We start from the raw sequence: 16,731 nt of genomic DNA, 5'->3' as shown, positions 1-16,731 counted from the left end.
CTGACAAACCTCCGCGAGTGATGGAGCTCTACTACCGCTTTAATTTAAGAAATGAAAATACTCCATTTTATGAAGGCAATTAAGAGCCTTGTAGAAATTTGGTGCTGTGCTTTCTAAGCTCTGCGTGTCATGGATGCTTTAGTCCATAACTCATTTATATCTGACTGCGTCTGTCCTCATAGATGCTTCGACTCTCTCTCGCATTTTATTCCTTTATTCCCTTTCCATGCTTCCTTTCCTCCCTCTCTATTTAGTCTCCCTCTCTCTATCCTCCCCCGTCACTCGCTCCCCTTCTCTTCTCCATCATTATCGTCTCCATCTCACTCACTATCTCCCTCTCTCCATCTGTCCCTTCTTATGAAATAAAACATGAATCCATTATTCATTCATTCAAACATATCTATCATTGCCACGTGCTGCACTGTGCCCCTTATCTGCAAAGCTTTTTCTTATTGTGCTTCAGTTATTCACAACTCGTACGGTCCCTCCTGAAAACAGCACAACACTGGGGAGTGTTTTTTAGCGGTGCAAGCACTGACAAGAGTGGTTCGTGAGGCAGTAAAAAATCCCTTTAGGGGATTCTCCTGTCATAACAATAGCAGTGCCAGCTTAAAATAACAGTAGTTTGTGTGGAGGGTTTATATAAAGCAATAAAACACAGGAACTTGCCAATGCACAGCACATAAATACTGAATAATTTGTGTGGTAAGGAGCAGGTGATGCTATGAGGGAGGTCGTGTTACCGACTGTGTCTTGTATCTTTTTCATAGCCTTCATACATCTATATCGTTAGAATTTCATCTCTAGTATGGGGAGAATAAAACAAACACAAATAATAAAGGAAACAGGGCAACAAGCAGGTCCTTTTTCTGATGAGAAGCCCCCCAAAAGATCCGCGTACAATCCTGACTGAGGGACTGATCTCAGCCGAGCACGTCCTCTTTGTTTCCAAGGAATTCTTGGCTGTAGGTCAGCGGTTGTCAGACAGAAAGTTTCCAGGTGAAAAAACAATCTGGCTTTCCTCTCCAAGCTCTAAAAGCTGAACATCTGGTAGGTTTTTAGCAGCGAAGTGCTCCATCCACTGTCCACTTTCTCATTCCGCAACACGAACCAGCGCTGCTTTTGCTGTGTAATTAATGCGTTTGCCAGAAAGGTTCTTTAAAAGGAATACAAGCAGACAGGAGGTCATGGCTGCCATAACACGTGTCCCTTTGTCTCTGTGCAGAATGTTGGAGGATGACCTGAAGATCAGCAGCGATGAGGAAGAGGCCGAACAAAAGGTGAGCTCCCCCTGCAGTCTGTCCATTCATGTATCTATGCAAATCCTCTCTCGCTCCAGCTTTTCCTCCATCTGTCCTCCAATCATTGATGCATTCACATAGATTACATTAAATTCATCTTGGTATATGTGACATTTACTGATTCATTCATCTGTCCAGAAATCAGTTCAGCCCAAACTGAAAGTAAAATCTTTTACTCAGGTCAAAGCAAGTCACTAACCTCAGTGGAGGAAGAAGTATTCAGACCCTTTACTTAAGTAAAAGTATGTGTTATCAGTGTAAAAGTAAAAGTACTGATTCTGCAGTAAAATGGTCCCTGTCAGTGTTTTACTATTAGATATGATGTTGTTGGATTAATATTACTGCTGCATTCATGTGTATGTTGCATTTTACTGCTGTAGATGTTTAAGGTTGAGCTCATTTTAACTACTTTATATACTGCTGGGTAGTTTAATCTACAGCAATGCATCATATTCTATAAGATCATCATGTTTGTAGCGTCGCTACAAGGTCTACTTTTCATGAGCTCAGAAAAAACAGCCTGTTTTCAGCTTTGTGATGATGCATTTCCCAGCCAATCCAAGGGGGGGTTAAATTGTTTATTTAGCTTAAGAAGTGAGAGAAGAGAATTTTCTGAAAAATTTAATCTGAAAAGTAACAGGCAACTATTTAGTGAACTCTTCCTCCATTAAGGAGAATTGGACACAAACAAACTTTGTTGCACACATGTTGTGTGCCTTTATTAAACAGCTGACAGTAGAGAGATAACAGGAGACAAGGGGAGAGAGAGAGATGGGGACAACAACGGTCCCCGGCCGGACCCCAAGCTATTGAAATGTTCACTGATAGCGAGATACACCAGTCGGTTCATGTGCAAGCCTCACCTAAACAGTGGGGAGAACACCTGCTGCGACTGAATGGGTTAACAGGTAAAATATGTGGTAAGAATAGTAATAACAATCACAAGGAGGCACGTGCACATATATACATTCTCTGCAGTTGCAAGGTATCAATAATCTGCACAAAACAATGTACCTGCACATTGCTACGTTCTTCCCAGTTCTTTTATTCTACGTGGACGACACAACATTTCAAACACTATCTCAGGTTATGTAACAGGGATGTACAGAAACCTGAGGAAGACCTTTTGTGACATGTTGTCATGTCAAATCAAATAGCAAGCTACCAAATCATTTCAGTAACTAACTAGGTATATCAAAAACAGCTAAGAAACAGCTAAGAAACAAAGTACAAATCCTGACTGAGGGACTGATCTCAGCCGAGCACGTCCTCTTTGTTTCCAAGGGATTCTTGGCTGTAGGTCAGCGGTTGTAAAATAATACATAAATGTTGCATTATGAAATAAAAGTCTAATGAAATAAAACCCTATTTATTTATTGAACCATATTGACAAATGTACTTATTTCATAGCCATATTGATTGATTTCATAGGCATATTTATATTATTATTTAATATTGAATAAAATGGCATTACATAAGAAACAAAGTACTTTAAAACTACCTAGAAATTCTGGCTAAACATTCCAGTGATGTGATTCCACTGAAGTCGTAAAAGGTTTAGTCTGTAACAGTTTGAGTTTCACTGTATAAATACTATGGAAAAGGGCTCCTCTTTCTTACAAGTACCTTTTAACTACCAATCAGTTCCATGAACTGTCTTGTAGGGCTGTGAGTTTACACTGGCCGGTCAAAGTGTATACTTTGTAGCAATCAAAGCAATACTTTCCTGTAAATGAGCTTTTCTTACAGAGTAATTGTACAGTGTACCCACTTTTTCCCACAAGGCTTTATAAACTTCGCTGGGATGTAGAAGTGTTTTTGTTCCCTTTGAATATGGTCCCTAAATGTCACACAAGTCACAGACACCAAGCAGGACTTCCAGTTGTGATTTTCAAAATAATTGCTTTGTTGATGTTGCAAAGAGCTAGTAAGGGACCACAGAGCAAACTGTTTCCATTGGGTGATGCAATGTGTATGGAGCCCGGAGTGTGTCACCAGAATGATTATACATTTTTACTGTGTTTAACTACAATCAGTTATTAAAGTGACCAATTTAGAAAAGCTATTATAAAATAATCAATTCAAATGTAGCTTAAATGAGGCATTATACAGTAAAGTAAGAAACAAAGTAAACATTTAAAATATAGATTTTAAAATGTATTCTTGGAAACAGCAATTGAGACAACAAACTCAGAACAAGGTCCATTTAGTAGCTGTTCTGGAGCTTTCGATCACTTGATTATCAGCAGATGGAGTTTTCCCAGTCGTGAAGGAATTCAAGGCACTTCAAGGACCTGTTTGCTTAAAAACTAAATGAACTCCATCTACTGGTGAAGTTCATGCGATACGATCGAAAGCTCCAGAACAGCTACTTCAATTAAAAATAGAATTAAATTTGCAAATTAAAAAAATTCAGTATTCAATTTGTGTCAGCCTACCCTATTCAATTAGTTTGTTTCCTGCTTTTACATTTACAGTTTCCATTTTGTGATCGCGTTGATTTAAAGACGTGTAAGCAGTGTGCCACCTACAAATGAATTCCAGTCCAACCCACAGAGTAACAGATGGAGCTCTCAGACCTCTCCTTCGATTGATGATTTTTGTATTATTATTATTATTATTATTTTTACTTTACGTTTTGTTAAGCATCATCTAAATGCAAATTTAATTCATCAAGTTATAATATCTTTTTTAAATTGATCAAATTATTAATTAATTAGAATTAAACATGCTTAAAGTCTATAGTTGTTCAGGTGGCACACTTCAGGCTCCCTCATTTTGGGGCTAAAAAACACCATTAGCAGTAATTTCTGGTCACCTTGGAGGGATTATGCATCAAGTTTTTTTTTTTTTATCCAAAAGGGGTGTTTCCGCACGTTTAGTTCAGTGTCCACTGACTGAAGAGGTTGTGTTTGTCACTCCGGGGCACTTTGCATATGAGCGATGCAGTTGTCCTGCTCTTCTTGTCTTGTTTATCAGTATGAAAATTGGCATGGTCGCCCTCTCTCCTCTAATCACTATCATCATACACTAATGATGCCAGAGATGAGTTCAAAGCAGTCAGTGGGGGTCGTGCTGCTGCCCCCTCCCCCACTGTGCAGACTGATAGTGGCGCTCATCAAAGAGTCCGTGAGATATTTTCTGGTAATGAAAAGATACCAATACCTCTCATCCCCTTTTAACTGGCCTTTTGATTGTAAAATTACCATGATGGTAGATATTATAATTATAAATGATGGCAGGTCATTTATAGTGGTTTTAGTTTTTATAATTATGCTGAAAATAGATCTGTTAATTATAGATAGTTAGTGTGCATTCATAATTGTAGCAAGTGGCTTCCTTAATCATAGGGGTTACATATGATTGCTCTTAGTATTAGGATGAAAAGGTTGAACTAGGATACAGTTCATTCTTAGTCTTTGTCTGTCTGTCTCTTTATCTCTCTTTAATCTTACTTTTCTGTCTGAAATGCATTTTTTCTTTTGCTCTGTTCTGCTGTATCACAATCCTACTGTGGAACATTAAATTATTTTTTATGACTCTTCTTAAACTTGGGGGGGACCCACTTTAAAGCAGTCCAATCAAATCTGTAGGATACATTTAAATCCCTCTTGTAGCTATACTCTGCCCACATGCTCCGTTTCACTCGCAAATGCGTCACATTACAAGACGAAGATAAGACGCTTTACCTCCTGCTTCACTGTGACTTTAAAGGACAACAAAGTACTCACCAATGTAATTGCTCAGATCTAGGAACGTGGTGACATCGCTAAAAGTAAGTCCAACAAACATGAGCAGTCACACAATCGGAGAGGTTGTAAACAAAGATTAAAAAACAAAGGCAAACTGTAAAATGATTCCCCAAACTGTCTGTTATAAACATCCATCACAGTTTACAGACCAACTTCCTGATTGAACTTTAACCTGCTGACTTACCATAGTTGTGCACCCTCTTGGTTTTCCTGCATAATAAAGGATTGTCACTGACATTTCAGGTATTATTTTTGGTTTTACCTTCAAATAGCTAATTTGGCTAAACTGTCGGCTTGTTTACAACCTGTCTGATCGTCGCGTTGGACCTATTTTTTAGCAATGTTGCTATCTCTGCAATTACGTTGGTGAGTACAATGTTATCACAACCAACAGAACTGACTGCCCAAGCTACAAAAATATAAAGTTTTCCTATAAAGAATTAGTTCAACATTGCACAGGTTTTGGTCTCTGTACAGGCACGATGTTACCAAACTTGGCGACCTCAACTGTGATGACAAGACTTGTGTGGTATTCTGCGCACAGTCATTGCACCGAGCTGTTGTTCACAAAGAAAAAAAGAAACAAAAAAGTAGTTCCAGCACATAACTCCCCCTAACACCACACATTTTTGTGACCAGGCTAGCTTAAAGCTTTATATGATGGGGTTAGCTAGTCGTAGCAAATCACATCTGATTGGATACATTTATGTATATGCCCTCGTGGTCAAGATGAGTCATCAAAACTATTTTAATGTTTTACAGGAAGAGAAAATAGAGAGACCTTGATATAAAAACAATCAATGTTGAACTATTCTTTTAAGTCTCCACCACACGTTCTCTGTCTGTATTTTTATCTTGTCGTCAATCTCTTTCTCTGTGGCTTACTGTGCAAGACAGACATGGAGACTGATCAAAACAAACAGAGAGGAAAGTGAGAAAAAAGTGAATAAGACAACGGCAGACGAGACAGACTGATAACAATGCAGAAAGGAGGAGAAGATAAAGAGAGGGAAAGACGAGCGAGAGACAGAGAGATAGAATGAGAGCGACGGAAAGAGAGCAAGAGAGAGACTGAGATGAATTCAGTGGCATTTTTTCTGTGCATGCTGTTAACAGGCTTATAGCAAATGAGTGCATGGTGTATTATCAAGCTTTTATAGCCTGAAGTAAAACACAGCACACACACACACACACACACACACACACATTCTTAATCAAATACGCAGACGTGTGTTACACACATTCACCCATACACACATGCAAGCACATACAGTGTACACATGCCAATATATACTCACAAGCATTTACACCAGCAAACACATAAATAAAAACACATGCTGACAGTCTTTCTCTCTCTCACACACACACACACACACACACACACACACACACACACAGACACACTGTCATTAGTATGCTGTGGCACAGTGCTGTGAGGGCAGCAGAGGAGTATGATGAATATGTTTTTGGCACAGAGCAAAGAGACAGAGGAGAGGAGGGAATTGAAAGAAAGAGCAGAGGAAAGAGGGATGGAAGAGAGAGGGAAAAGAGGAAAGGAAACGAGCGATAGTAGGAAAGACAGAGATGTTCCTAATGACTTTAGAAACTAACAGAAAAACAGCAACCCAATTACCGCTGCAGGACTGTCCTTTGTCTCTCGATCTCCCTGCATTTCTCTCTTTTCTCTCTGCGAGCTTGTGATGACAGATCACCTCGGTCAGAGCAAAGTCAAGCTTAAAAGCTCTGTCTTTATATAGAAATACAGTTGCAGCTGGTAAAATGTCCAGCACACTGGGGAACATGGTCACAGTCCGCTAGATGCATATATATTTAGACAGGTTTTCTGAGGTGTTTCCATATATGTGCAGTATATGTACTGTTACATTCACATACATACATACGTTGTCATATAACATTAAACTTGGGATCAGTTTTAGCTGTGTAGCTTTGAGACAAATCTATTGGGTAAAATCAGTTCTAAAGAAACAAACATAATAGCATGCAGGGTTTGCCCCAGGAAACTGGTTAGCGGAGGTGGTAAGTGCTGCACGCAGCCAACCACAACTAATCACAGCCATTGATGATACAAGTCCATCTGGTCACCACCAACTTTAAACTAACTTCAATTTAATGCAGACTCTGCTGTCCTTTACAGCAGACATCTTGACTTGTCATAGTAGGAAAAGCACAGGTGTTACTAATAACATTAACAATAGCTCCTTTCTATTCATGTGTCCCAGACAGAGTGACAGTGAGCCAGCATGCACAAAACCAACGTAAAATGTGTGTCCAACTGGTGATTATCAAACTAACTTGAGCCTGGTGTCTATTATATTTCATAAAAATGGAATCATTTCCTCTGACAATAGTGGAGCTCTTCATTTTAGGCGAGGCAGCACCACAGTAAAATACTGCGGGAAATCCTGACATTATATCTGTATTCTTGATGTAGGATCACAAAATGTAACAATGCAGTTAAAGGTGCTGATCAATCGTTGGTGGCGGTAACGCACCAGGAAAAAAAATGTAAGAAGACTGCTAGCTTGCAAACATAGATGTCCAAAATGTCCAAAAAAAATCTGTTTTGCCGAGTACAGTGTTTTATGAGGAAGGAAATACACACGTTTCTTAGGCCTTAAGGATGCACACAATTCGTTTTGGTGAGAAACACTGAATGGAAACAGAACATGTGGAATCTGCATCTGCTGAAAATGCTCATGAAGTGAGCAAGTCCGACTTTTCACCAGTTCAATGGCAACTTGCCTCCAAGCATCTAAAGCATATAGTTATCGAGTGACCTCAAATCACAGTTTGGGTTGGTTTAAATGTGCAGTTGCAACCGTGTTTTTATAAATAAGGAAAATCTGAAAAAGCGAAGCCTGTGTGGAGGTTTGTAGAGAAGACAAGGACACCAGGGCAAGGGTCAAAACATTACATGAAGCACAACTTTAATTAAAAAAAGCTGAATTTTTTTGCAGTTAGCTTTATTGTCTGTACAATCACCAGCTTTTGCTGGGAAGCTGCTATGATGCTGGATATCTATCTTATCGTTTGTATTTCATTATTGCTGAGGTAATGATAGGTCTAGCGTTGCGTCTCAGATCACTGGACACTCAGGCTGTGCCCAGTGGTGTAGCCTCTGTATTGCATACACGGTCGGATTCTGTCAAACAGAGCACAGTAGGTTGTACACACTCTGGTAGAATTGCGGCAGAATGTATCCAGACAAAAAAAAAGCAATGTGCAGAGGCTACTAATCAACCTTGAAACAGAGATAACTTGTGACAGATGGTCAGAGCAAACTAGACGGACAGAAAAAAGTACAGCAAGCAAGAGTTTTGTGTGTGAGGTATAGAAAGGCATCGATCAATAAGTAAATGGAAGGGCTGAAAGTGACTATATGGGCTTAAAGGCAGGTGAGTAAATAGAGAAATCTCATATCTTGGTTGACACGTGAAAAAGGAAAACATTTGTTCATTTTGTCTGTTACCTACTGTACTGATTGATGTGATTGTAGCACACTAACTCAGGGTGATTGCATATCTAATCATGCATGAATATGTAATTTGGTGTTAAAAGATTAAAGATATGCATACAATTCTAAAGACTAATATTATTTCTGTACACAGTCAAATGTCAGTGGGAATATAAAAGTCTACAGTGAACAAGCTGTGTTAAATCCAACTGGCAGCCGATGGAAAGATGCTAAAATTCGGGATATAGAGCCTCTTTGTTTGCTGTATTTTGAGCAGTGCAACCTCTGCGCAAGAGTTGCATCAGAAATCCAGGATTTTGAACCCGGTGTTCAGGTGTTAGAAATGCTTTGTAAAGTATCTCACGCAAAGTAAAGCGACACCGTATAGACAAGCAAAGAATTAATTCTTCAGCTACTGTTCAAGATGGTGCGGGGGTGTTTAAAGCCATGTTAAAACTGTATCGCCAGGCTTGATGTGAAATACTGTGGCGTCTTGCACCCACATGAGAAAGAAGGGAGACGAGTATATGGAGATTTTTACAAATAAACACAAGTCATATCAGAGAGCTTTACGTCTCTAAAGCTTTAAGGTTTGAATTGTCTTGCTTTCGGTAAAACAGCTTGTCGTCTTTGTCAGGAACATTACTTACAGCCGTGTTGTAACAGAGGAGATTGTGTGAATAAATACTGGTTGGGTTGTTCTTTATTTAAATCCACTAGTAAAGCCACTAGCTAGCTAAATATATTCACACATAGATCCTCTCCATGAGTCCTGCAAGTCTCCCAAAGCCAAAGATCTGAGGAGGTTTGTTGTTCTAGCCTGCAGCTACGCATCGATCTATCAGAAACTTCACTGGTTCAGTTAATCACCTTATTCCTGGAGAGAGAGAGAAACAACAAGCCAGAGGCGAGAAAAGGTCCTGTTTTTGTTTGAGTAATTCATTTTAATTGTTGGGTTTCAGTGCTTGAAGATGAATTAATGGCTGATATTTGCAAAAATTGAGTTTACTGTTTTTGTTTTGTTATTGTAATTGATGTAGTCAAGTACAAAATTGACTCGGAGTTGACAGAGGGAGGAAAAGAGGATGAGAGGGGAGAAGGGGAGGGAGAAAAGGCTTCACTGGCAAACTTAATCACCCCATTCTTTTACTGAAAGGAGGGGAAGTATGAATAGAAGTAAAGGAGTGAACAGAGGCTGGGGTGAAGACGGAGAGCAGGGAGGAAACAAGGGAAGGAGGGGATAAAGGAAGAGAAGATAAAGACAAAATAGAGAGGGTTTTCTCTCATTTTAATGAAAAAAAAACCCACTTCTCTTAGATGAATGAGAGAGGAAGAGAAAGAGAGCAGACTGAGAGAAGAAAAGTGAGGGTCAGAGGAGTGGAGGTTTAAGTGGGTGAAAGGGAAACGCTGGATAGTGTCTTCGAGTTGTATCAATTAGTACAGTCTTTGATTTATTCTGTAGTTTTTATTCCCTGTAAAGTACTTGACTAAACTAATTTAGAAAAGGCTATGTATACAAAGGCTATATTATGGTACTTTATTATTATTATTATTATTTGTCATATTATTATTATTATTTGTCATAGTAGTCAGTCAGTTATGTTATTTATTGTGTCATGCCCAGTCCACATGGACTCACAAAGACCCCCCAAAATACTTTATTCTAGTATGACTTTTTTATTATTATTCTCCAAAAAGACTTTTTTCTCCAAATATTAAGAGTTTTTTTAATTTGACTTTTTTTCTCAAACCATTGCAATTTTTTTCTCAAAATGACTTTTTTCTCAAAATATGAACCTTTTTTCTTGAAAAATCACGACTTTATTCTCGAAATAGTATGGTTTCCCTCCCCCCCTAACAGTGGCCCTAGTACTCCGTCACACCATCCCATATCACTGATGGCCAAAACCTGCAAACTTATGAACACCCAGAAACATGCGAATAGCTCCTTATTGGACTGTTTTAAAATGTACATGTTAAACAGTAGTAGTAGCAGTATAAATAATAGTAGTGGCAGTAGAAGAAAAAAGTGTATATGGAACATACATTTTTAGAAAATGTATTAATGCTACACCTTTTGCACGATTCTAACAAATGGTCCTTTTGTCTGAGTACATTTTGCTGCTACAGACACACATCCTGTTGTGTGTTTGTACAATTGAATCTGTACATTTTTACATATTTTCAGACATTTTATTAATAACATGAAGATTTGGTATCGACAGAGTGTAGGTTTTAATATTTTCTGTAATTCATACAGTGCCTGATGTAATCTAATCAAGTCTAAATTAATTCTATCATATTAATTAGTCAATCAATTCATTGAGATTGCGAACTGTCAAGAGATTTAGTAAATTGAATTCAACTATTAGAGGATCAATAAAAGCAGATCTGTGTTTCATCATCTTGACTGTCTATCATGGCTTTATCAAACAGCCTCACATTTGCCATTTAACATGAACATGACCAGTCAGACAAGAAGCACACCCACCGACATCCATCATCATGATGGTCATACACGCTTCATTATATTCCAATCTTTGAAACTATGGAAACATGTCCTGGTAAAATCCTGTATGTCTGCGAAAACAAAAGTGAAAATGCTCTGCAGCCGTTAATTATTGGCATTTGAGTTCAATCAAATCAATAATAAAACTGTACTCAAAATTTAAACTGAATATATTAATATAACTTATGGTTTCTGTGTATGTGTATTGACAGGCGTCTGACAAGCCCAAAGCCAGAGGCACAGCCGTAAGGTAAGACAAATAGCCAAACTCTGTGTTGTAACATTGTGATTTATTTATCTCAATGGCATATCTAATGTCATGTACAACAAAATGTTGTATATGAAAAATCAAATATGTTCACATTTTGTATATACCAGCTGTGTGTACAGATCTATTATTTTAGTAAATATCACCTGAAATCTAAAAGATGGAGTGGCTAAGGTTACTGTTGAAGTGTTTGAGTGTGGATCAAAGATTCTTTCTAGGATTAGTACCATTTGAAGGTTACTGCAAATACAACCACTATTAAGCTTTCTGGCGGTGTAGTGGCTCTAATTCACTGAAGCATCTGTGATGGCAGGTGCCCACTTGATAACCCCAGTCACCAGCTTGCACTCAAACACTCAACTCTGTACCATTGGAAATTAGACAGCAGATGTCCTCTATACTCACTATTTGTAGGTTAGTACATTAATCTTTCCACATCTGACCGGGCCTTCTGCATGTTCACCTGGGATTATGGTTCAAAGGATGAAACATAAAATCCTATCATCATACAAGTATACATGATAGAAGGTCACTGAGTAAGATTTCCTTAGCCCTCTTTTTACTAAATGTAGTCTTATTATGGTTTAACATAAATTTAACGTTCATCCAAAACAGAGTGCATACGGTGAACATTTAAGGCGGTGTGGCTCTGAAATACAAAGCTTTGTCCTGACTGTAATATTGGATTTTATCAAACTTGCTTGGAAGCGTGCGGAACCCTCTTTAATATTGCTTTGAGATAAAACATTGTACTTAGGTACAATTTTGAGGCACTTCCATTTTATGGATGTGCTACTTTCTACTTCTACGCCACTATATTTCAGAGAGAAATATTTTACTTTTTAGTCTACTGTAGTTATTTGACAGCTATAGTCACAAGTTATTTTGCAGATTAAATTTTAATACAAAAAATGTTACCTTTTTAGAAAATATGATGCATTTTTATAGATGAAACAGCCCAGCAGTATATAAAACAGTTCAAATAAGCTCCAACATTGACTTACCTTAGAAAGTTGATATGGCGAACTGTTTACACATTCAGCATAGCAGCCTTAAGTACTTCTTTTAGTACTTCTTTAACCACTGCTCATATTGTGTATAAAGTTTAATTCACTAGGTCTAAATCAGGGTTAACACAGAACTAGATTCTTCTACTGCGGCTTCTTAAAGTTTGGCTGTCCACAGCAAAGGCAAAAAGACGAAAGACAAAAGAAGCACATCTAGTAGTGTAAGGGGCTGTTCAGATGTTGCGTCTTTTGCGCACAAAAATTCATTCGTTTCATTGGAGAAATCTCAACTTTTTCAAATGCAGCTAGCGCACCGCAGGTCTTGTGACAAGAATTAACCAATCAGCTTCACATGACTTGTTTCACCCTCCGTCCAAGGATGTCACAACATCCGGCTGAAAGGTCAGCCAAACTGAAGTAACTGAAGATGGAAGAGATATGCTGATATACTCATTCAGACTGACTCTGATTTGGACCGGTTGCTTAGTAACGGCAGGCGCCGCCGTAGCGCAAACTTCCAAGCACCTTGGATAAAAGGATGAAAGCGGCACGGCTAGCGCTTTCCATACGATTTTAGACACAACAACTGAACTGCCCCTAAGGGTATCTTACTCTGGAATTTAAAATCAAAATTTAACAATCTAGACTCGATTTGATGGGGAACGTAAAACAACTGACTGCATCTGGCTGTCTGACAGAGCAGAAAAAAATGTAAGAATTTCAGGATCAATGATAGCATGGTTCCACTGCTTTTCTCATTTCAAAGTGGAATGTGAGGCAGAAGACTCTGTCCTTGTCAATCATTCCAGCAGGGGTCTGGAACCACTGTAGTGAATGTTGAAAGAGTTTATTTCATCATATTGGTTGCAATGTCTTCACTTCATTACCCAGAATTCATATACTGTGATGTCAGTACAGGCTTAGAGCATTGTAATAATAATAATAATTATGATAATAATAATCTTGATTGAGATGGTTCAGGCAAGTAGTGCTTGTTTGTTGAGAGTCCATATTATTCCATATTATTGTCTCTACTGACACCAGATTCTCATTTAAGCAAATAGGTTGGATCTAATTTATCCAGTTCTCTTGCTGTTCCCAATTTGTAATTTAGACTGAGGTAAATCGAACAGACTGGAGACAATGTGGATGAACAACTGTCCGTAATAGCGTTTCTTGTCTTTGTCATTTCTGAAGGTGATAAAGTCTTTTTCCATTTTCCACAGTTACATTCTGTGTGGGCTACACATTGTGATGCATTAATGTCTTCCTGTAACATCTTGGGGGAACATGTCACCTAATTAATCATTAGCAAAAATGTTAGTTGCATTTGTAACATCACAGAACATTGGAGATAATTCATGTAAACAGCTGATTTTGGCACCGAGATCCATTTTTCAGAAGTTCATCTTTTGCTTGGAATGTAAAGCCCAGACTGGTGCAGAAGAATATAAGAATCTTTTATAAATGAGGCTCGTTGTGTTCACAGTCTGAAGGCATTAGTATGCAAGTCTGGAGTGTGAGAGTGTGTGTGTGTGTGTGTGTGTGTGTGTGCTGTGTGTCTGTGTGTGCCCCAGGCCATGTGTTACTCTGCTACCGCTAATGAGCCCATTCACTCTGCAGCCCAATCTACTGAACACCACACACACACGTACACATGTCCGCAGGGACGCTGGGACTAGAGATGCTGCGAGCGATCCACTGGCTATATCCCCCATGGAAAGCAACACACACACATTCACCCACACTCCTCACACCATCCATACAGAGACACACACACACACATTAAAAAAAAACAAAAAAAAAGAATCCTTGCTCTGACAACCTCACCCACATACCAATCGTTCTGCTGCCACACACACACACACACAACCACCCACCCCATCCATCCCACCATAGTGTATATTAGGCCGTATCATTTTTATATCTCTGCTCTGTAATCTTTTAAATCTTTGTGCGATCTCCATCCCTGTATTTTCTTCATTATATGCTACATGCATCTTTTATCATATATACCCCGGTGAGGAAAACTGCGTGGACTTCTATAGATTTGTCTTTTTTTCTTTCTTTAATTTTAGTAGTAATAGCATTACTAAGACGTTGAATAGAATAAAAGATGCAAATCCGCCCTGGGCAACACATGTTGAGGTGAACACAAGACTGAGCAAGTTCAAAATATTTCAACTTGAGCAAAAAAGTTGTTTGTCCTGAAGCTTTATTTGTATACAGAGACAATGGGAAAAGGAGAGGGTAGAGATCAGCCAGAGTCTTAGCACACTCGGCTCACACTCAAATGGTCTGTGCGTACGTTGCTAGCTAGCTACAACTACCGTCTGTACTGTCGGTACACTGGCTTTTTGTGGGCGAATAAACACTGACTTCAGTTGTTAAAAAATAACACAACACACTTTAACCCCTGGCACAGCAAAGTTCATCAGTGTGTCCTCACGAAATAAGTGGTGCTAGAAGCTTGGTGACGCAGTGTCAATATACTGTAGCTAACCGCTAACAAGTCAGCCAGACACATTCTAGTGCCAGTCAGTCACAACAGTTCTCAAAGCTTGCAGGCTTCTTAACCATCAATTAGCAGTTAGCTAACTATCATTTAGCATACCAGCTAGCTTGGTCGCTGACAGGACAGTTCACACCATTTATTCCACAGATGTATTTGTACCATCGACTCCTGTCTCATAACTGCAAACCATTCCTCTTTTGCGGCGCAGTTTATACTCCAACAGAGAATTGTAAGTGTAAAAATGTATGTTGATCGTGCAACACAGCTAATAAGCTACAATAGCTTCCTCTGTTTTGAACAAACAAAAGATGAAACAAAAGATATGTGCAGATTCAGTCTAATTTTGCTCTAAAATTTGCCTGTTAAAAGCTGGTGTGACCTAATCTTTAAGGTTACATTTACTGGTAGCATATTTTGAGCAGTTATTTATTTATTTTATTTTTTTACACTCAAGTGTTTACTTCTGTTATTTGGTTTGTTTGGCCTGGTGAAATTGATTCCCTTTGAAATCACATACCCCAGGGAACCCTGAAAATGCCGTCTGTCTTCTTCCAAGCAGGTGGTGATAACCTTAAAAGAGCATGGGATTATGGGTAAAATGTTGACAAATTAAAGTCTTTACTTCTTAGTATTATAAGAGCAGCACTTACACGGCATTTATACCCAAGACGAATAGAAGTTTACTGTTAATCAGTTATTTATCTAGAATAATTTATCTGCAGGAAAAAGAAATCAATAGTCTCATTGACTTCTGGTGTAATGTTACTTTGTTTACAATCATGATCAATAATACGACCATGTTGGCAGGTTAACACAGACAGGTTAAGCAGCATGGATGCACCCTGCCAGTCACTCAGTCACTCAGTGACATGAGTTGTGATGATGCACTTCTTCAAACACTGTCGCTCCTGCTGCTGCCAGGGAGCATTACACTACATATGTAGGAATGGAAACCTATTATAGCCTTCCCCACAGTACTGCCCCGGGCAAACACACACACACAACCACAAATTCACACACTCATGAACGCATTGCTGAATGCTGGAACCCATCAGCAACTGCGTTAGTGAAGAAAAAGTTTTATTTTTCAGTCTTGAAATTCAAAATTTAGGACACACAAGCAACCATTTTTAATAAATGCACTGTGTGAGTTTGTCTGATACATGAGTTACAATCTTAGCATTGCATGTTTAACTTGACGGATTACACAATAAACCTCAGTGCAGTGTGCAAGACGATTTGTCCTGAGTGATTAGGGGATGAGAAAGCACGTTTCTGATGATTGAGACGCACTCACACTCAACATACAAAGACAAACAATGCATGCATATATAGTGGGCACCTCTGCATTGAATTGTACTGAATAAGGACCACGCTTCCCGGGGACTGCCTTTCAGCATGTTATTGCAAGGCACCAGAAATGACATCAGTGTGACTTCCCTGCAATTGTAGCGAAACAAAGCCTCCACAGGGTCTTTCTTTTATAAATGCTCTCTGTGCCTGTGTATGCTCCATCTCAGCCAATATGGTCTCAACAGTACACTCTAGCATTGCAAGCTATTTGGCAGCCCTGCAACAAACTCACCAAAGTTCTCTTCTAATGAACAGATTTATGCATGAAAATAAATATAATGTAAAATATAAAGACATCCACTTTAAAAGTTGTTTAAAAAAACTTAGCGTCACAAATAGAGCAAAAACACCCAAAGTAAACTGAGCGGAGACAACCTTCTCAGGGAAAAGGCCAGGATGAAAACAGAAAGTAAGGCTAGCGTAAGTGCAACACATACAAGTCGTAAAATAAAATAGTTGTCGTACTTTCTGTTAAAATATTCAATATTCCCTTTTGTTTTACAGTACATGAAAACATACAATAACATACACACATGCATACATACAGATTG

General features: G+C 38.7%; 1 protein-coding gene across 1 annotated transcript in view; it reads left to right on the top strand.

Moving 5' to 3' along the window:
• Positions 1-16,731, top strand: part of aff2 (AF4/FMR2 family, member 2) — a 153,453-nt gene that overhangs the window by 91,446 nt on the left and 45,276 nt on the right. Inside the window, exons 9-10 of the mRNA XM_044204347.1 lie at positions 1,226-1,280; positions 11,250-11,287. Coding sequence (XP_044060282.1) covers positions 1,226-1,280; positions 11,250-11,287 — 93 coding nt within the window. The remainder of the gene's footprint in view (positions 1-1,225; positions 1,281-11,249; positions 11,288-16,731) is intronic.

Source organism: Siniperca chuatsi, linkage group LG8 (assembly GCF_020085105.1).
Source record: "Siniperca chuatsi isolate FFG_IHB_CAS linkage group LG8, ASM2008510v1, whole genome shotgun sequence".
NCBI lineage: Eukaryota > Metazoa > Chordata > Actinopteri > Centrarchiformes > Sinipercidae > Siniperca > Siniperca chuatsi.
The sequence above is the reverse complement of the archived record's forward strand: the minus strand, read 5'-3'. Positions and strand labels throughout refer to the sequence as shown.